The sequence below is a fragment of the Falco naumanni genome, chromosome 3 (assembly GCF_017639655.2).
Source record: "Falco naumanni isolate bFalNau1 chromosome 3, bFalNau1.pat, whole genome shotgun sequence".
Lineage (NCBI taxonomy): Eukaryota > Metazoa > Chordata > Aves > Falconiformes > Falconidae > Falco > Falco naumanni.
Genome location: NC_054056.1, coordinates 26,097,794 through 26,118,927, shown reverse-complemented (window position 1 = coordinate 26,118,927; position 21,134 = coordinate 26,097,794). Strand labels below are relative to the sequence as shown.

The following is a 21,134-nucleotide window of genomic DNA, read 5'->3' as shown; positions in this document are numbered from 1 at the left end:
TATCATTTGTTATTCTTATATATATACATTAAAAAACAAACAAAAAACTTTCTGAAAGTATTCCAATACACATTTTAAAACACAGCATCTGCACCTAAAGCATCAGCAATGATAAACCACGTGTGTATTTTGTATATAGATATACATAGGCATGTAAAATAAAGGGAAGCTAAATGTGACAGGATTTGGGTGCCCGCGTTTCTCTGTTGCAACAAATACTGTACATTGTTTAAGACAGAGTTCTCAGAAGGGATTCAGTAGTACCTGACAAAGACGGCCCTAGCCTGAACTCCTAAAGTTATATATGTCACAAATTTGAAACACTCTCATGCCTTTCAATGCCCAACCTTTTGCTCTCTAACAAAGTGGCCCAAAATACCAAGATGAAAACCTCTGTATTTGCAATAAGCAGAACCAGATCTAGACACAAGCCTCAAGTTTTGACCTTTAAGTCCTCTAATTTTGGCGCCTAAATCCTATCAGCTTTCCAAGTAATTTTTAAAATATAAATTAATCACATGCTTTTACAATTATTCCTTTTGTTCAATTCTATTATTTCAGCATGTGCACTTGAAACAGCATCACACAAAAGTGTTTCCCTCTAGAGGTCCTCTGTAATGTAACACATCACTGACAAAACTGCATTTTGTCTGTTCTGTAATAAATGCTATTGCCTTATTTCTGTTCTGCTGTATACTGTAATTTTTAGGGCACGAAAACAATCGAAGTACAGAAACAGCAGCACATTCCTTCAACAGTCAAACAGGAGTGTCAAAATTGCTCGATGGAAATGCACAAAACCCGGTGTGAAAACTATATTCCCTGACAACCGTATCTATGTACCTGGATCTATCATATTTACCACATACATTCACTACCACACTGACGCACACTAGGCCATTCCATGAGTGACTCTCATGACAGAGTTGTCTTGGTCACTTACAGTTAAAAAAAAGGCAAACAAGGGAACTCTTATAGTTAGACATTATCAACTGAAAACTAACCAAATGCAGTGGAAAAAAAGGACTGCTGGCTATCACACTCTATTCTAAGCTCTTCTCCAACTTTATACAGAATTTATCCTGCATACAGAAGTATCTAAAAAAATTGGTAGAGTTCTGTGGACAGCTAAACAGCCAATTTTACAGCAGTGCTATGGCACACAGTAGTCTGTAAGAAATGCTGGAGGGTGACAGGGGTTTGCTGACTGAGAAGTACAGCACCGGATCTGGTGACTCTTAACTGCCACTGTCCACTGGTATTAGAATAAACGATGCTGCCAAGTACTTGTGTTTATCAGGCTGGTGTGACACCAGGGTCAGGGGCTTCTTTTACTTCTACTGGAATTACAGAGCATGCTGAGTTAGAATATAAATGCTTTAGAGATTCACATTTCACTACAACAGACTTTCACATGTTTAGTACTTTGCACCACATGTACCCAGTGAAGGTATGCAATTTTTTTTCTCTGTGTTTTTCAAATGTGGAGTTCAGTTTTCTCTTTTGTACCAACTTGGGGAAAAGCAAGAGCTCGATCTAGCTTTTCTAGTTAACGCAAGCCTCTTAAGTGGCCTTTCCCATCCTAAAGCTCATATGGTGTTACTTCCTCAGCGATATGAAGCTCTAAAACACCAAACTGAAAAGAGAAATCCTACTGTAAACAACAGCTTGTTTTATATTCCTAACGACATACTCCCCATAATCTCTTCACACAGGATTAAGGAAGGATTAAAGCAGGGGACAAATGGAGGACAAAATACAACAGCTTGAAAGAACGTAGTAATTTGTGTAAGTTTAGATAATCTGAACAAGTACTAAATAATTCAAGCAAATTTTCACTTTTACTATACTATTGATGATTTATTTTAAGCACTAGCAACAAGTTTAAATTATTTTAGGTGTCTGAATTAAATTTCAAAAGGTAATTAGTAACAGTAAATCATCTGCATTTCTGCAGTACAAGTCTTAAGCATTACCAAAAGTTTTACATTTGCATGCTAAACAGGCTACTCTCAAATTAAAATACAAATTAGGATTTATGACCCAATAAAGACCTCCCACACAGACAGGCAAAACACAACCTAATTTCACCAACCTGTTTACAGTAACTGCTGAAATCACCAACACCGTTCACAGAGCATGGTACTACTCTCAACAATCAAAACTGGCCATATTGTATATACTGACAAAAATTTTAAAAGTTAAAAAATCCTGCAACAACAAACTAACAAATTGTTACTACAAGAACCTCCTTTGTAGTGACTGTATATTAGTAAAGCTGACAGTAATCAGGTCCCACGACAGGTGGATCCAGTTCTTGGGATTAGGTACAAATCCATTACTCTAATCAAAGACCAGTGGTTATCTAAAAGCATGACTGCTCAGTTCCAAGCAAGAAGTTAACAACATTAACAATAAACATTTGTACTTTCAAATATATTGCCTTAAATAAGTATTTTTTTTAAAGAAAAGTCTCTTCAGAAATCTAATCTGCTGTTTCACTTACTGGTATCAGGTATTGAGGACGGGGCATATTAAAAAGCAGGAACTTCAGTTTGCTGGAAATATTTTCCCTCATTTTGTTGTTCCAAACCAGCTTTGGTTTCAAACCGAAACGATTCACACCAGCATTTTCAGGATGGTTCAGCAGTGACCTGCCTGGATGCCACCACCCCGTGCCAGCAAGGTCACTTCTTCCCACCCCGGGAAACCTCCTCCCGCCGCGCAAGGAGGGTATGAGGTGTGTCAGGGCTGCAATGGTTTCAGCAAGACCTGCTGCTGGACTTCCAATTGGGTTTTCCAGCCTTGGGCAGTGTCCAGAAGGAACACTGATCTTCCAACATGTATGCAGCATTGCAAGTTTCAGTAAATGCCCATTTCAGTGCCAGTTTTAGTTTCATTAGTTTCATTGATGACACTGTTGAGCGTGCAGATAACATTGCTCATGGCAAACGGGAGTGCACAGCTCTCCTGTCACTTGCTCAGGCTACGAAACTCAAGGCCACCTAGCCTGGAAGTTTCATGCTGGTTCTCTGAAAGAAGAAATCACCTCATCCCCTCCTCTCATTAACCCTCGACACGCCGGGCCGCCAAGGCCGGCCTGCCTGCCTGCCTGGGCAGGCCCCCCCCCGCACACGCACACCACACACCCACACCCGCACGCACACACACACACGCACACCACCCCCCCCCCCCCACACCTCTCCCAGACCATGGGGTCTGGCCCCTCACACCGCCAAGGCAGGACGCCAGCCGCCGGCCCACCTCGTGTCAGCCTGGAAAAACCGTCCTGCTCAGGGACGGCCGCCGGGCCCCCGGGCCTCTCTCGCCTAAGCCGGCAGCTCCCTCCTCCCGGTGGGCCCCCCGGCCCCCAGCCGGCCCGACCCCTGAGGACACTGACACCCGCTCCGGCCGCCGGGAACCCAGCCCCCGTCCCACGGCCCACTCACTGCGGCGCTGCGGGCGGTGCCAGCCGGGCGGCCCCCGGCCCGCCTCCGCCTCTCGCCGTCAGCCGCCGCCGGGCCGCTCTGCCGCGTCGCCGGGGCGACGGCGCGGGGCCGGGAAGGCGGGAGGGGCCTGCCGCTGGCCCCGCCCCCTTCCCGTGGTCACGTGGGGCAGCAGCAGGCGGGCGCGAGGGCTCTGCGAGGCGCGGGGGGAGCGGGTGCGGGGCTGCGTGTGGGCTCGCGTGTGTGCGTGCTGCGCGTGCGCACAGTGTGTGCGTGCACAGAGGGGTGTGCGTGGGTGTGCGTGTGTGTGTGCACCTGTGTGTGTGCGCGCACAGGGGTGTGTGTGCACAGGGGTGTGTGCATGTGCACGTGTGTTTGTGCACAGGGGTGTGTCCATGCAGGGGTGCATGCATGGGGGTGCATGCATGGATGCAGAGGTGTGTGTGCACAGGGGTGTATGCATGGGTGTGCGTGCATGGGTACAGGGTTGTCTGTACTCACAGGAGTGTGTGCACAGGAGTGTGTGTATGGCTGTGCGTGTGTGCACACACGTGAGTGCACATGTGTGTGTATGCACATGGGTGTGGCCGTGCAGGGGTGCATGCATGGATGCAGGTGTGTGTGTGCACAGGGGTGTATGCATGGGTGTGCGTGCATGGGTACAGGGTTGTGTGTACTCACAGGAGTGTGCATGAGTGTGCATGTGTGGTTGCACGTGTGTATGCACAGGGGTGTGTCCGTGCAGGGGTGCATGCATGAGTGTGCATGCATGGGTGTACGTGTGTGTGCACAGGGGTGTGCATGCACAGGTGTGTATGCATGGGTGTGCATGCGTGGGTGCACGTGTGTGTGTGCGTGCAGAGGCATGTGTCCGTGCATGGGTGCAGGTGTGTGTGTGCACAGGGGTGTATGCATGGGTGTGCATGCATGGTTGTGGGGATGTTTGTGTGTACAGGGGTGCAGATGCACAGGGGTGCATGCATGGGTGAGAGGTGTCTGTGTGCAGGCGGGTGCGGGGGTGTGACACGGGCCCCAGGATGCCTCGGTGCGCAGGCGCGGAGCAGGGCGCTCAGCACCGCGCAGCAGAGGTGGCGGGCGGCGGAGGGCCACCGGCACGGGCAGCGGTGACAAGCCCAACCTGTAAGAAATGGAGTGGTGTAAAGCAGGACCCGAGCTAGGCCTGACAGGAGCCATGTCACATGTTTCCTGAAGGTGGCACCGTGGGACACGCGAGCATCCCGAGTGTCCTTACTACCTTTATTAGTAGTAATGCTAATTATATATTAGATGGAGCCACCAGCCAGGCCACCACCTATTTAGGATTTGTACAGAAGTTAGTTTCTTTAATATTCATAAGTGTAATGAAATCCGAAGTTTTTTTCCCCTAGCTTTTTTTTTTGTTTTTAATTTTTTATTGTAAGCTATTTATTAAAATGCACATTGCTAATATTGATGTGGGGACAACAACTTTGAATGTTATATGTATTCTAAAATACATACGTATTTCTGCTATAGTCATGAAGTCTGTCCATGGTCCTTTGTAACCCCCATTGCCCCAGTGCGTACGGAAGTTACGGTTAATACAAATTGCATATTTAATGTCTGAGGTAGAGAGTAATTTTGGCATTGAAGTCTCATTTGAAGCTTTAATTCTCAACATGAGTATGAACTTCTTAATTTTTAATACTTGTTGAGAGCAAGGGCCAAGGGGAGGAGATCTTTCCAACACGGTGACTACTAGCGGCACCACGAAAAGAAAGGCAGAAAATTTTCAGGTTCAGCTCTGCTTCAATGGGCTGGCAGCTCAGGCTTGCTGGGTGAACGCTGGAAGCTGTCCGAAGGATATTTTTTTCTTTTCCCCTCCTTGTTCCTCATTAACTGGCACGGTAATTTCATGATGGCTTAAGCACTGTTGACAGATTAATTGATTCTACCTCAAGTCAACTGGGTGGAACGTGGGGCTGTGGGAATTGGTTTCCTGGAATCCAAAGGATTTGACCACTCACACCTAGTTTGGTGAAATAAGTACAAGAAAACAAGGTTTTATTTTCTGAAACAGAATATGCCCACTTCCTTTATTGAAATAAAGCATCAGAGGCACCTCACAGGTAAAGTGAAGTTCAAAGGTGAGACTTGGACGTGAGAAGGGAGAAGGTACCATCACCCACGCAGGCAGAATTCAGGCAGAGATTCAACAGGAGTTGAGCATACGTAGCAAAGCATTTAACCATGTCTTCACCTGTAAGGGTGAGTTTGAACACCATTACATGTATACATTATGTAGATTATGGAAGTACCTCTCCACCGTCAGTGGAAACAGTGCAGCAGTTGCTCTGTGATGTCCCCCCCCATGCCCTCGTGTCCTTTCCTCTCCCTCTCTTCAGCTTAGCCTTGTTCCATGGCTGCCCCTTCCCAGTGATGGGCTCTCTCCTCCTCTTCTGGTGCTGCCACCCAATTTCATAGAATGATAGTATGGGAGAAATGCTCCAGCCCTCTGATCATCTTCGTGGCCCTCTTCTGGACTCACTCTGACAGCTCCATGTCCTTGTGTTGGGGGCCCCAGAGCTGAGCACAGGATTCCAGGTGGGGTCTGATCAGAATTAAGTAGAGTGGGAGGATCGTCTCCTTCGACCTGTTGGTCACACTTCTTTTGATGCAGCCCAGGATACAGCTGGCTCTCTGAGCTGCAAGCACAGATTGCTGGGCCGTTCCAAGCTTCTCATCAACGAACACGCCCAAGTCTTTCTCCTCAGGGCTGCTCTCAATCCAGCCTGTCTTTGTGCTTGGGATTTCCCCGACCCATGGGCAGGACCTTGCACTTGGCTGTGTTGAACTTCATGAAATTCATACAGGCCCACCTTTCAAGCTGTCAAGGTCCCTCTGGATGGCATCCGTCCCCTCCAGTGTGTCAGCTGCAGGACACAGCTTGATGGTGTCAGAAAACTTGCTGAGGCTGCATTTGATCCCACTGTCTATGTTGCTAACAAAGATGTCAAACAGCAGCGGTTCCAATTCTGACTCCTGAGGAATGCCACTCATCACTGGTCTCCACTTGGACATCGAGCTGTTGACCGCAACTCTTTGAGTGCAGCCATCCAGCCAATATCCATCAAGTGGTCCATCTGTCATATCCATGTCTCTCCAGTTTAGAGACAAGAGTGTCATGCAGGACAGTGTCAAATGCTTTGTGCAAGTCCAGGTAGATGTTGTCGGTTGCTCTTCCCTTATCCACCAATGCTGTAACCCCATTGTACAAGGACAACAATTTTGTCAGGCACAATTTGCCCCTAGTGAAGCCAAGTTGTCGGTCATCAATCACCTCCTTATTTTCCATGTGCCTTAACATAGTTTCCAGGAGGATCTAGTCCATGTTCTTGCCAGGCACAGAGGTGAGACTGACTGGCTTGTAGTTCCCCACGTCTTCTTTTTTCCCCTTTTTAAAAATGGGGATTATGTTTCCCCTTTTCCAGGCAGTGGGAACTTCACAAGACTGACACAACTTCTCAAATACGAGCAGTATTACCCACTTAATCCGTTGGTACCCTCGGGACTCATGGTTGCATCTCACCAGGTCCCATGGACTTGTACACCTTCAGGTTCCTTAGATAGTCTCAAACCTGATCTTCTCCTATAGTAGGTCATTCTTCATTCTCCCAGTCCCTGCCTTTACCTTCTGCAACTTGGGTGGTGTGGCTGGAGCACTTGCCAGTGAAGGCTGGGGCAAAAAGGCATTGAGTACCTCAGCCTTCTCCATGTCCTGTGTAACCAGGTCTCCTGTTTCTTTTCAGAGAGGGCCCATAATTTCCCTAGTCTTATCACCAACACACCTACAGGAGCTTTTCTTGTTGCCCTTGACGTCCCTGATCGGATATAATTCTATCAGGGCTTTAGCTTTCCTAACCTGGTCCCTGGCTGCTCGGACAATTCCTCTGTGTTCCTCCCAGGCTACCTGTCCTTGCTTCCTCCCTCTGTGGGCTCCCTTATTGTGCTTGAGTTTGTCCAGGAGCTCCTTGTTCACCCACACAGGCCTCCTGGTGTTTTTGCCTGACTTTGTCTTTGTTGGTCCACATTGCTGCTGAGCTTGGAGGGGGTGATCCTTGAATATTAAAGAGTTTCTTGGGTCCCTCTTCCCTCCAAGGCTTTATCCCATTGGTACTCTACCAAGCAGACCCCTGAAGAGGCCAAAGTCTGCCCTCCTGAAGCCCAGGGTAGTGAGCCTGCTGTGCACCCTCCTCGCTGCCCTAAGGATCTTGAACTCCACCATTTTGTGGTCACTGCAGCCAAGGCTGCCCTTGAGCTTCACATTCCCCACCAGCCCCTCCTTGCTGGTGAGAACAAGGTCCAGCACAGCACCTCTCCTCGTTGGCTCTTCCATCACTTGGGGAAGGAAGTTACCATCAACGCATTCCAGTAACCTCCTGGTTTGCTTATGCCCTGCTGTGTTGTACCCCAACAGATACTGGGGTGGTTGAAGTCCCCCATGAGGACCAGGGCTTCTGAATGCGAGGCTGCTCGTATCTGTCTATAGAGGGCCTAATCTGCCTGGTCTTCCTGGTCAGGTGGCCTGTAGCTGACCTCCACTATAATGTCACCTGTCCCTGCCCTCCCTTTAATCCTGACCCATAAGCTCTCGGCCAGCTCCTCACCCATCCCCAGGCAGAGCTCCATGCACTCCAGCTGGTCATTGGCACAGAGGGTGAGACCCCCTCCTCGTCTCCCCTTCCTAAAGAGCCCGTATACTTCCATTCCAACACTCCAGTCAGAGGAGTTATCCCTCCATGTCGTCATGATGACAACAAGATCATAGCTCTGCAGGGGTGTGCACACCTTTACCTGTTGTTTGTGCCCCATGCTACACGTGTTTGTATAGAGGCATTGAAGCTGGGCCCCTGATGAAGCTGACTTACCGGCTAGAGTGGTTGGAATTCCTTTGTACTACTCTTCAGGAGCTCTCTGGCTGACCTGGGATCCTTCTCCAAGCTCTGGGCATGTATTGCTGGCATGGGCATCAAACTGGTAGGAGTGGGATGGATTGAGATTCCCTTCCCCTGGCAACCTTAGTTTAAAACCCTCCTTACCAGCTTGGCAAGCCCATATCTGGAGATGCTCTTCCCTTTCTCTGAAGGATGGACCCCACCAGCCCCACAGATACCCCTCCAGCCACCTTCACCTGCAGGGCTGGGGCACTAATATGAGGCTTCCTGGCATCTTGCTGTGCTTGCGTACCTGAGCGTTACGTGGCCTGTAAGGCTGGTTTGTAATCACTTCTCCAAGGAGATTAGACCATGGAAGGGAAGGAAGCTACAGCTGTTTTAGTGCTTTTGCTTGGGAAGACCCTGGAACAACATTCTTGGTTGCTTCTGGGGCATTTCTCCTCCAATTACAGTCATTTATAAGAGATGTGGCACAAGCAAGGGGTCTGATGTTTAAATAATTCCAGGGTTAGTTTTGCACAGGTGCAATGCTAAGTCTAAACTCTGTTACCGTGTCGTTGTGTCTGTCAGTCGTTGGTACTTTCTGTAACACTCCCCAAACATTTCACACACATGAAGACAGAAAAGCTGAAGACAGAACTTGCCAGTGTTTAAGCCAAACTACAACATGGTGCGGAGTTGCAGGACGAGCACTTCAACCCAGTCACTTAACACTTCATTTTGTCACAAAGACAGGAGAGGGGTGCTGTGCTGTGCTCTTGCTATGAACCAGGAAACCGAGGGAAAGGCAACAGGCTAACAAAGAGACCCAGCGACTGCAGCGACATTTGTGAGCCTTGTGAAAGGACCTCCAAGAACATCCCCATGCACCTGCTTCCCTGCTCATTTTACACAACACCACGAGCAGCCCCACTGCTAATTTTCTGTTGAAAGAACCTTCTTTGGTTATGGTCCTTAAAGGTGTTGATGCTTTGCTCAGATGCTAGCCTAAGTACCTGAAACTGCCTTCTCCCAAATGCCATGGCGAGTGCCAGCATGCACGTTGAAGCTAATAGGGGTTGTGTAAACTTCGTTTGGTTTCTGTTTGTTTGGACAAGTTTGAGCCAAACGAGCGATGTTTCTGTGCGATACTCGCATCTGTATCATCCCACCGATCTTTGCGTTGCGTATGGACTCGAGAGCCCTCAGAGGTGTGGTGTTGAAAGGCACTCTCCGTTTTGCACAATCCCAACTGCAGCACGACATAAAGCAGTAACCAGTTCACCCTCCCTTTGCTTGTGAGCGGCAGTCAGAGGTTTACGCCGCCAGAACACTGAAGGCAGTTATCCAGATGTGGCACACCACTGTGCACTGGTCTCATTACTCCTCAGGCCGAGGGGTTTTAACAGACCTGGACGAACTTTTCACTCTGTGTGTTGGGAGGTACTACTCCAACATTAAATGACCCAGTTCTCCTTTTTTATCTGCCTGTGACTGCTACTGATGAGGGTGGGAATGACATGAACTTTCCTGAATGCATCCCTGGAACTGCACTGTGCATTCTGCTAAACGGTGTCTCTCAGAAACATGATCTACTTCTGTGAATGGGAGTGGATTGGTTGTGTCAGATAGCTTCCCCCTGAAAGACACAAAGGAAAACCCTAGAAATCCAGAAAAAATGCCAGAAAACCCTCAGGAAAAAAACCCCAAACCAGTCTCAGAAATCAGGTTCTGCTCTGCTGCATCATCAGCATCTACAGAGCAGCTCTGGCTCCCACCCACGGAGCTCAGATGAAAGCTTGCCTCTGTCTTTAAAGATGCTAATCTGTACCCCAAAGCAAGGAGATTGATGACTTCAAGCTCAGTAAGCCCAAGGCAGCCAAGTTTCTGCACACCTTGTTTGCAGCATGTAGTGTATTTGAAAAGCCCAGAGGTAACCTGCCTTCGGAAGAGGAGCAAGGGCTGGGCAGGTTGCTCAGACTCTCCCCGGAGACCTTGGGCAGGACTGGGTGGACACAGGTAGCCATGGAACAGGATAGCGTGCCAGGCTCTGTCCTCCCAGCAGGAAGAGATGGGACCACGGAATGATGCCCACGTGTAGCTGCACCTGTCGGATATGTGACATATGGCTGCGCTTGGTGGGTACAGCATTGAAAAACCTTGTCACGCGGCCTCTTGTCTTTGGGAAGCATCCATTCAGCACTCGACCTTTTAAACTTTGCTGTTAAGAGGCTGCTGGTTTGGTACAAAGGGCAGCCTCAGCATGGGGACAGGTGGCACTTTACTTCAGTAGAGCCCTTGTAGTCCATATGAAGCTGGAGCCACAGGTGGCCAAAGTTTGAAAGCACTTTTTTCCTCCTTCCCTCTATGACTTTGCCATAACAACTGGAATGTGTTAGATGAAGGAGCCTGCCGCAGCACAGGCTGCAGGCTGGCGAGAGGCTCCTCTCATATGCTCAAGGTGGGACCAGAAACCAGGCTTGAAAGGGGCGATTAATGGAAGAGAAGCTGCTTACTTAGGGACCAAACAGAGCACATCATTCTTCAGGATGCTGCTTCACTTGAGAAACACTCTTCTAAAGCCAATCTTGCAGCTATATAAACCCTATATAAAGGAGGATTTAGATTTCAGCATTTTTTTTTGTTACAGAAGCTCGCATTGCCTTTACATTTATAGGTCTTGGAGACAAAACTATGTACAGCACTAGACTTTATCCATCTGGTCTTTAATCTGAAAAAAGGTAACGTAAAGATAACTTGTCCCAGACACTTGTGCATGAAAGGCAGCAAAGCAAAGAAAGGCAGCAATGACCTTTAGAGTGGTTTTATTCATTCTGGTGCTACAGATGATGCAATGAGGTCATCGCTACCATAGCTTTTACTGTGCTTAAACAGCTGTCACATTTATTAGAAATAAGTCCACACTCAAAAAGTAGCTTTTACTGTGCTTAAACAGCTGTCACATTTATTAGAAATAAGTCCACACTCAAAAAGTAGCATCTTAACAGAATTGGCTAAGTTTTCTTAACTGATGTACAAAGTTCTGCTTAAAAGGCTGTGTTTAAAAGCATAGCATAAAGATTTAAGCGTACAGCTACAGTGACAAGTTTTATACCAGTAATATTAACAGCACAAAACCCCCACAGCTTATCTGAATGTTTTAGTACACTTGAAGCTTGAGTTGTGGTTTTCCAACTCCTCTAAAATCAATATTAAATGGAGCAACTCGCAGCTTTAAAATTGTCTTTGACTTTCTCATCTTCCCTGATTTCCAAATTTTTTAGTCATTTGGTTTGGCCTCATTCCCCTCCAAAATGTTGCTTTTTCTTTTAAACTTAGAGGGCTGTAAATCTTGATTTTTATTCTACATGCCAAATGCTTCAATACGTTTTGGAGTACAGATGAGAAGGCTCCATTCTGTAAACAGGCAGAGCATTATACATTCCTAAACTCAAACTTTGCACCAGTCTTTCTGGGTAGTAACCTTTTTTCTTTTAAGGTTAGTATGTGGGCTAATTCTGAAAATTATGTTGCTCACCTGAATCTGTTCTTCTCAGTAATTTAAAACACCTGGTAATAAAGTTGCCAAAAAAGTTTAACAAAAGCCAAGTCAGGTATACAACAAGTACCCTAAAAAACAAGGTAAGCTAGCTGCAGATTAATTCACTTAGTCTTTTTGTAAATTCCAGCTTCACATGGCTTGAATTTTTAAAGTGCTGACCAATCCACTGCCGAAACAGGATGCTATTAGCTAAATTCCTGTGGGGCTCAATTTCACAGATCAGACTGTACACATTGTTTTCTTAAAAATACAAAATGAAAAAAAAATATACTACACCAGAAATAATTATTTTAAAAACTTGCGTATTTGTGCACTATGCTTTGCAAGTAAGATTTGTTTGCCAGTTTGATGATAGCATTACAAGGTTCTGTGTGTTGAAACCAACTAGCCAGCTGCTCACCTTAACTTTCATGGTGCTTTGCTTTTAACCATGATTTCAAGTTTATTGAAAGGGTACAGTAGCATGCTGTTACATAACAAAAATATACGTAAACCAGATTTTTTTTTAAAATATTTCAATGCCCCAAAAGTTAAAGATACTTGGTAACTTAATAATAAATTTTATAACCCTGACCCTGTGTCTACCTAGCTCCCTTGCTCAGCATGCACAGTTTGGGGATGGGTTCCATTCCCCAGTACTAGGCAGCTTTCAAAATATCCCGGTTGTAAACCAGCAGTACTGCTCAGTTTCTTCTTCTTCTTCCTAGCTTAATCAAGACATAATTCAATTAGCTAAGAATTTTGGGATGCAATTCTTTATGTGTTCTCTGTTTAGCTGAGGGAGTCTGGAAATTTTGTTTTCTGACCTCTCAGTTTTGTTGGTTGCTTCATTTCCAGAACGGTGCTGTCATGGGGAGTTACAATTGCAGACAGAAAAATGGCTAGGTGAAGTCCCTTGGAAGTAGGAGAAAGGTCTAATGGAGGTGCAGTGCAAAAAGGCAGCCAGGGAAGGTGCACTCAACGCTGACCTGCACTGCTAAGCAGCTGGGATGTTGCATTTTAGACAGGATGGAGCAGTATTTACAGGTAAAGCACATTTCTGCAGCAGTACCTGCACAGTACTGGTCTGACCAGCTTGCCAGACCCCTTTAGATAAAAAACAATTTCACTGCAAATGGTTTTCAGGGCCACATATGTTAACCCTGACAGCCACATGATGCTGGGCATGCTTGTGGGGGGTCACCTGAGCCTTCTTGCCTCCAGGTTGAATGTTGCAGGGGAGTGGTTCTTAGGGGCAATGGGGCTATACCTGGGCTCTCCTTTTTGCACAGAAAGGCTGGACAGTCTGTACTCTTGATGCAGGGGATCAAAAAGAAACACGAAGTCAGCATGCAGGTTTTTCACTTATTTCAGAGGACCCTAGCTGTTCTTTCCATACATCAAATGCATCATAGCAGGTCAATAGACCATTCAGGTAAATTATTCTGCAGATTGTCTTGCTTTCTTTTATTCCTTCCATTTTCTGTCATTTCTTTCAGTTGACTATAATCTATAGCCACCTTCCTTCATTTTTTTTTCCTCCATTACCCGACAAACTTTTTTTCTTACAGATGGACTGTTTTCTCTCAAAGCTTGAGGCATCTGGCAGAAGTTGTGGCTATAAGGGGACAGCACCCACCGTCAGAGGAGGGTATTGACTTCCAGAGGTGCTGTGCCTCCACATTGCCTGCTCCCAGGGTGTTAGGGGCTCAGCTCCTCATGCCATTTTTAGAGATTTGGGGGGGGGCTGGTTTGAAATTGTATGCAGGATATACTTCACTCAGCACAGCTCCAGAAAGACGTTTTTGGGGAATAAGCTGTTGTGGTGTACCGCTGCTTCACCTCTCCTCAAATCACTGAGCTTAGCATGCACGTGGTTAGCACAAGAATACGTTTTCCCATTTGCACGTATTTGCCATGTAATCAATATTCAGTACTCTCAAACCTGAAGGTCTGGCCTTCATGCTCAGCGTAGCTGTTCCCCAGCACTGGCCCATACCGATAGGTCTCCACACTCTCCACCGGTTTGGACTTTGTGGGGCCTGGGTCATGCTGGTAGAGCAATGCGGACTTTATCATCCCAAAGTCTTCCTGAATCTTCATCCCTGAATAGATAGCGCCCGAGACATTTTCTGCCATGTGGGTATAGCTCTGAAGATTTTTCATCTCGCAGAGGTTGTCGCTGTATTTCAGCGTGGCTGGCTTGTAAGCCTGGTAGGACACCTTGGTGGTGGTTGTGATGACTGTTTGCAGTGGTGGGGCTATGGGGGAGGGGCTGGGACCGTACCGGCAGGGGTAGTCACCACCGCAGTAAGGGTAGTTAGTGCTTGTTTGCATCTGTCCGTAGTCACTCCGGTCTCCGCTGCCAGTTTTCCCCCAAGCTGGTTTCAGTCCGTAATGTCTACCAGGGGTATCGAAGCTCTTGTCATGGGCAGTCGCAGCACTGCAGTGAGATCCACTCAGACCGAGGGGGTCCGCATCAACGGCAGGGCTTGTCAGGTCTTTGTAAAACGTCGGGTAGGGGCCGGAGCCTATAAAAGTAGGAACTCCAAACTCGTAGCTGGGTGGCCTGGGCACGTAAATCTTTGGATTGGGGCACTTCGGGTATGGTGATAGCTGATCCTCTTGGAAGCTGGCGGAGTCATAAGATGCTTTGTAGAGGTCGGCGTTTTGCAGCGAAGGGTAAGGCTGGGCTGGAATCGAAAAATTGGTGTCTGTGACGATACCGACCCGTTCTGGACCATCCATGCAGGGCAGATTCTGTAGGTTGTTGGTGCAGCCACCACTGTCGTGGTACCTTCCTGCCTGACAAGGACAAGTAGATCTTTGAGATTCAGGGATCAACTGCCTGCACACACGTATGTGTCTCAACACTTGTGCCATTGCTCATTTCAGCCCAAGATGCACAGACGTAGCATGGCATAAAGTTTTCTTCTGCTCTAGCATCCCCAGTACATGCTTATGACACCTTTTTAATTGACTGAAAATCTTCACTTATGACACCTTTTTAATTGACTAATGACTTTGACTTACCTCTGCGTTTAGAGGTTTCTTTTTCTGGGAATGGTGAAAAGAGGACATTTGCTTCTTAATTGCACTTCGTCTTGCCTCTGCCTCCAACTTACTTTCTGGCCTGGGGTGGTCGTGGACTCCTTTAGCCTAAATTAGAATTAACAAAGAATTAGATGCAAACTAGAATGGGGTAAGAGAAGAGAAAATGCAGTAAGTAGGATGAGAGGTAGCCACAACATGGCCTGTGGTTTGGCACAAGAGAACACAGAGGAGAAAACTAAACAAGGAGGGATTAAATGTAAAAATAAATATATGCAATAAATCATGATTTGCAGGTAGGTAGAAGGAAAAAGTAAGGGAGAAGTCAGTGACTACTGCAAAGCTGATGAAGAAGCAAAGGTGTTACCTATGTGTGACATTTGGCAGTAACTAATTAGAACCAAGGGAAAAAAAATATAAATCTGGTTCGGTTGGTTTTCTGCAGTCTAGGATATCTGTTCTACTTTATAAAAGCCGTTGCTAAAATAGCATAAATAAGCTTTAAAGAAGTTTCATGCTGCCAGATGAAAAGTGTTCTGTACTCTAAAACCAATAAACAATTCCTAAATAGGACTGAAAAGTATCTCCTGGAAAGCTACTCAAAGATGCTCTGCTATTGAAACATCTGTGGGTATGCAGATCTGTGCATCCAAAGCTACACCAATATATGATGAAACTCTATAGTCTGCATGTCCTTGCCCATGACATTGCCCTGAATGGACCTACATGTAGTCCCTAACACAAAGTAGGAAAGTTAATATTGTTTTTAAAATGCTGGCCTTTCTCAAACAGAAATTAACTTCTAAGCAAGGTTTTATCAATGTTTCGATGGTAAAAATCTTCAGTTTTCACATGTCTAATGGAATATCTGAAGAATAATAATACTACAGGTGAGAATTTGGGAAGGTGGACAGTTTGCTTCCATTTACTGACTGGACAACAGAATTCACCACTGTGTGGGCTGAGGAAAAAAAAACCACCATCCAGCAGAAAATATAATCTGATAAAACAGAAGCTTTGTGTGAAATTTTTGTCCTAATGTTACAAAAAAAAAAATCAATGTGAAATTTCAGATTTTAGCTTTCTAGATTTCCTTTTTTTTCTGGCAAATTTTTAAATCCTCTTAAAACTGAAAGGTTGTTTTCACATGAAGTAGAATTCTCAAATTTCAGCTTGTGCAATTTAAGTAAAGCTTTACTTTCCCTGTTTATTTATTTTAATAGGAAATAAGTATTAGGTCCTTGGTGAGATTCTGTTGTCAGACACGCAGGACAACCTTTTTGTCCATATTTGTGTACTGTGAACAGGAGAATTTTAGGCATCGATAATGATGCTCAAATTGGATATAGTTAACTCTCAAGTACCCCTTTTAAAGACACAGCCAAATGTTACTGTTTTATTTCTTCTTGAGATGCTTGTACTACAGAGGAATTCAGTCATGGACGAGAACTCCACAGCGCTCGCCATGCTTGGTGTTAAGAAAAAAAACACAACAAAAAAAACAAAGGAAGGAGAAATCTCTCTGCTCACTCTATATAATTTATGTACATGTGTGCACATATGTATGCATGCTTTTTACCTGGAAAAATATTGCTTTGCCATCAAGCCTCCAGAAGTTAGTGACTGGGTAGCCACTGTGTCCTCGGCAAGGAATCAGCTCAAGGGCTGAGTTACAGTTGGGGCAGACTTTCTCTGTGAACAGAGGGAAAGAAACTTCTGAAGCCACTGGTTAAAGGTGAGGACAGTGTTCGAGAGTAAACTGAGCCCAAGGGCAATATGATCAGCCCTCACTGAAATTCAAATTGAAGTATGATGTCCAAGGAAACACGATGTAGACCACCAAGCATAAGGAATGATGTGAACTAGAGCTGCACACTCGGTATGATGCCAACGGGTTCGAGTATTTTAGATCCATTTTCCCTTAAGTATTTACAAACAGACATTGGTGAAATTTAGAGATAAATGCATCCAATGAAGTCTTTGCAACTATGCCTTAGTCTGCATGCAAGTAAGGGTGATCCCAATTTAGAAATCACACCCAGCTGGAAGGAATGAGGTCCCTCGGGCATCCCCCCTCCCTTCGGGTGCCTCTCACTTTGTTGCTTCTGCCGAGCCTTGTCACATATGGCAGGGCGAAGCTGCAGCCTGGCCCCGCCGGGCAGAGCACAGCTCCGGGCACACACCACCACCCCCAGGCAGGACTTCTTGAGGATCTGACAGTTGTGGTTGTTGGTGTTGCGCATGGCCCAGCCGCTGAGGTGTCTCTGCGCGTTCTTCTCCTCGCTGGAGTAGATGAGCCGCACGTAGCCATCGGGCCATTCCTGGAAGGCATCAAAGTGCTTGGGCTCCTGCAGCAGGGTGAGCAGGGGTGGGAGGGCAGGGCAGCAAGGGGGAGAGCAAGAGAATATTAGCAGGATACCTCAACCTGATGTTTTTGCCCTGTTACAAAACACATAGTGGGGAAAAAGGGCTTTTTCTGTGGCTACCCACGCAGCAGAAAGAGAAGTCAGAAATGCTCTATAAAAGGGGAAAGGCAGCCTGAGCTTCCACATCTTAAAGTCAGGATCATTTCCTCTCTTGCATCGTGATCCGTAACAACACAGCCTGTTGTTACAGATGCCTCTTTGCAGCAAGGTTATCCAGCTGTAAGAGATCAGCCTTGTTACCAAAACGTACTGACTAAGCTACCACCAATGCACCCAGGTAGGACAGAAACTGCCCTGCTCATGCAAATTCTTGTTGTGGGACTATGCACCTGCAGGCTGGAAAAGAGAAATTTTAGCTAAGGAATGGTTTCTTAAAGTCCATCTAATATGGCCATCTGAATAAGGCCTCTGTCAGAACTAAAAATAAATTGCCATTACAAATATACTTTCAATATAAGATTTGGGATTTCACTGGCTTTCTGGAGTTCCTTATAAAAACATAATTACAAGAACAATAAAAGAACTACTAATATTTTAAACTCCAAATGCAGTGTAATTAAAGAGTTCCTACAATACACGTTTAACACAGAGATGGACCACATGTGAACCATCCCAGTGACTGCATGTGAACTACCAGCACTTACTGCTTTAAGCCATTCTATAATTGCACGGGCTCTGTAAAATTAAATGAACTCTAAGGTGAAAAAAGCTGTGAACTAAAAATGCATGTGGAGCTCACAATTAGAGGAAAGCAGAGTGGACACTGACAATAAAGTGTCACATCAACAAACCAACAAAATATTTAGATAGCTTGAATGATAGTAACAGAAAATATTCAGGCCAAGCATCTTCTCAACAGTTCTGTGAATGCAGGAGAGAGAAACTGGCCAAAGAGCAGAGCAAAAAATTGTTTGAGGAGTTCATACCCAGCTGGCCAAAGCTGCCTATCAAATCCATATTTTTATTACAATTCCTTGCGTAAGGACCACTGCAGCCCATCCACTTATACATGGAAAAACGTGTTGGAGAAATAGAGCAACTGTAAAACAAAGCTTTGCTGGGAGGAGGGGTTCCCCTGGCACCCCAGACCGCCAGACCCATGCTACAGCCAGCTGAGCATTTGTCCCTCAACCCCCCCCCCCCCGGTACCTGCGGCAGCTTAGGGTCGTTGATGTCCCAGGTGAGCTTCATGCCAGGAAACAACGGCAGGTGGCAACTCCCGCTGTTTTATGCCGTCGGGAGGTGATGGGGGTGGCTGTCCCAGCCGGCCCCGCAGGAGGGGCAGCGCCGCCACCGCCCCTCACCCCGCACCTGGGCGGGGCAGGGGGTGCGCTCCCCCCACCCCCCCTTCCCCCGCAGGTTCCGCTGCTGTTCCCTGCAGGCAGCGGGGTAGCCAAGGGGGTTTTGCTCCAATCCGCCCCCCAGCACTTGGGCTCGTCAGCTCTGCAACTTCCAGCAGGGCCTGGGTCCCACCCGGCAGGAGCCGGGCTGTGCCGCCCGCTGCCGTAGGGCGGGGGGTGCCCACGGGGTGCCCACCCCCGGGAGCATCCCTGTCCGCATCCCTGCCAGCATCCCTGCCAGCCCGGGGTGCCCCAGATGCCGGGTTTTGAGGGCGGCTCGGAGCTGCCTGCAGCTGGAAGGGGCCCTGGAGGGAACCAAAGGCACAAAATAACCTGCTTTCCCCTACTGCAGGTGTGCGGCGGCTCTTTGGATTTAGGTGGGAGCGGAGCGCTCGGTGTCACTGGGCACGTTGTCCCTCCACGCTTTTTTCTGAGAGAAAAAGTTCAAACCCAACATTAAGAGTCAGCGCCATCTCGTTGATCAGCAGGTTTTAACTGATTAGTAACTTATAGGTATCATTTTTTTGTTCTTTTGGGAAGAAATAGCTGATGGGTTTGAGGGTTTTGTAGGTTTTTTTGCGTTGTCGTGTGTTTGCGGTGTATTTTTTTGTTGGTTTTTTTTTTTTTGGGGGTGGGTGGGTTGGGGTTTTTTTTGGGGGGACCTTGCTTTTATCTCTGAGCAACAGAAAAAAAAATAAAATGTAAGCATGCTTAACATCACAGAGACAAAACCGCTGTACGCCTGGTGTTGCTATAATCCTTTAAACAATTCTACCTGTTCCGAAGGATTTTTCTCATTCACTTCCATCTCCTCTGGTCCCGCTCTAAAAAACCTACTGAACTTTTCACTTTTAGCTGTGCGATGTAAGAAACCAGCCTGTGCCCCCCCTCCCCAGCCGGCAGGGCGCAGCCCGGCTGGGATGCCCACGGCCGCCCCCCGCACAGCTGCGGCTTATTTAGCGCGGGGGGGAAAAGCCGCTTTTTTTCCCCTTTATCCCCCCCCTCCTCTCCATCCCTGGTCGGGGGGAGTTGGGGCTGCGGGAAGCGCTACGGACCGTCTCCCCTCCAGTCCCGCTGCGGGCGCATCCAGGATCAGCTGGTGAGGGGTGCGGGGGGGGACCGGCAGCCGCCGAGGTGGGGGGGGGGTGCTGGCAGCCCCCGAGGGTCCTTCCCCGCCGCTCCGTGGCCCACGTGCGCGGCGTCGCCCGGGAGGGGGGCGGCCGGCCGGGGGGTACCTGCTGGGCTCCGCGGCGGCTTCTGCGGGGGCTTCCAGGAGCATCGGGGCTGGGAATGCGGCGGGGTGAGTGTGGGGGATATTTGAAACTTTCCTTAGGAATTAAGGAAGGAAAAACCAGCCTTTGGGAAGGGAGAGGGCGAGTAAGCGGTCTTCAGCTTTTGGACAGGAAAAGTGTTGTTGTCTCTCCCTCCTCCCCCCCCCCCCCCCCTTTTTTTTTTTCCCTCAAAGGAAGAAAAAAGTGAAGAACGGCATAGAGAAGTGAATGGTGATATGGCAGCCAGGATGGAAGACTACGTAAATATCTTTTAAATGTATCTTTAGCTTTATCTTACAAACAGTTATATATATTTAAATATGTAGTCTTCACTGGATATGGTGTGACCTAGAATTTTTATTGAAAGGGGTCTGCTGCACCTCCCATATCACATTAATATTTTTGTTAGTACGGGGGAAAAGAGCGATTGTAACAGTTGCGGGACATGATAAGAATTATAAAATGAGTGTACTAAAGGAGCTGCTTGTTAATCAGCATCCTTTGAGATTACTCTGTTTGAAAGGTCCTGTCTCTTTTGGAGATCGAGACTGATGTTTCGCCTTCAGATGTAACGGCAAAATGAAAGCAGAGAAACGAATGAAGCAAAACCAAATAAAAAGCCTACAACTTTAAAAATAGTGCTACGAGTTATTTTCTCATCATCAGTGCTGCAACAATTTAATGCCAGCTGACCTGGCTTGTGAGTGGTTTGCTTCCCCTCCCTCTGCAGCTCGAATCGCTTCTCACCGATGCTTTCAAGGGGAAGGGGTTTCAGAAAATCAGCGAATTGCTTCAAGAGAGAGAAGTAGAACCTCCCCAGAAATACAGCAAAGCTCTCTTCAACCAGCTAGACAAAGCACTGAGAAAGGCAAGTACCATAAATTATCTGAACAGTTGTAATGCCCAGCTCTACTGGTGTCGGAGTAATGCAGCACGGTGCCCTGTGTTTCTGTAGGAGCTGGACAGGAATGAATTCCAGAATGTGTCTCTGCTGCTGAAATGTATTCAGCTCTACTTTAAAAGCGATCTTCAAGAAGGGAAAAGTTTGTTTATTGAGCAAGGACTGGTAGAAAAGATAAGTATTATTCTTACTATACAAGTTACTAATGTGATTTAAGGTTGCCTGTGTGAAGAAGAGAACTCCAA

The 21,134-nt window shown here is 46.9% G+C and overlaps 2 protein-coding genes across 6 annotated transcripts in view; both read right to left on the bottom strand.

Moving 5' to 3' along the window:
* Positions 1–3,581, bottom strand: part of MAK (male germ cell associated kinase) — a 30,639-nt gene extending 27,058 nt beyond the window's left edge. For 3 of the 5 annotated variants that reach the window (XM_040585822.1, XM_040585826.1, XM_040585828.1), the window contains exon 1: positions 3,450–3,581. The gene's annotated coding sequence lies outside the window, so the exon portion shown is untranslated. Of the gene's footprint in view, positions 1–2,095; positions 2,226–2,506; positions 3,007–3,449 lie in introns of those variants that run through there. The other 2 variants (XM_040585823.1, XM_040585824.1) reach the window with 2 other exon arrangements.
* A 10,242-nt stretch (positions 3,582–13,823) lies between these two features.
* On the bottom strand, positions 13,824–18,568 carry GCM2 (glial cells missing transcription factor 2). Its single transcript, XM_040585615.1, has 5 exons — positions 18,527–18,568; positions 17,047–17,299; positions 16,531–16,643; positions 14,934–15,059; positions 13,824–14,705 (listed from the first exon to the last, which is right to left on the bottom strand). Exons 1-5 carry the CDS (start codon positions 18,566–18,568, stop codon positions 13,824–13,826), a joined length of 1,416 nt encoding a protein of 471 aa, XP_040441549.1.
* Between the last annotated feature and the right edge of the window lie 2,566 nt (positions 18,569–21,134).

Bases quoted from the DNA above. Each gene is read 5' to 3' on its own strand.
- GCM2 (XM_040585615.1), bottom strand. From the start codon at position 18,568: ATGAAGCTCACCTGGGACATCAACGACCCTAAGCTGCCGCAG. The intron at 17,300-18,526 runs GTACCGGGGGGG...ACCCTGCTGCAG, and splicing joins ACGACCCTAAGCTGCCGCAG to GAGCCCAAGCACTTTGATGC. The intron at 15,060-16,530 runs GTAAAAAGCATG...ATTCTAATTTAG, and splicing joins GCAAAGCAATATTTTTCCAG to GCTAAAGGAGTCCACGACCA.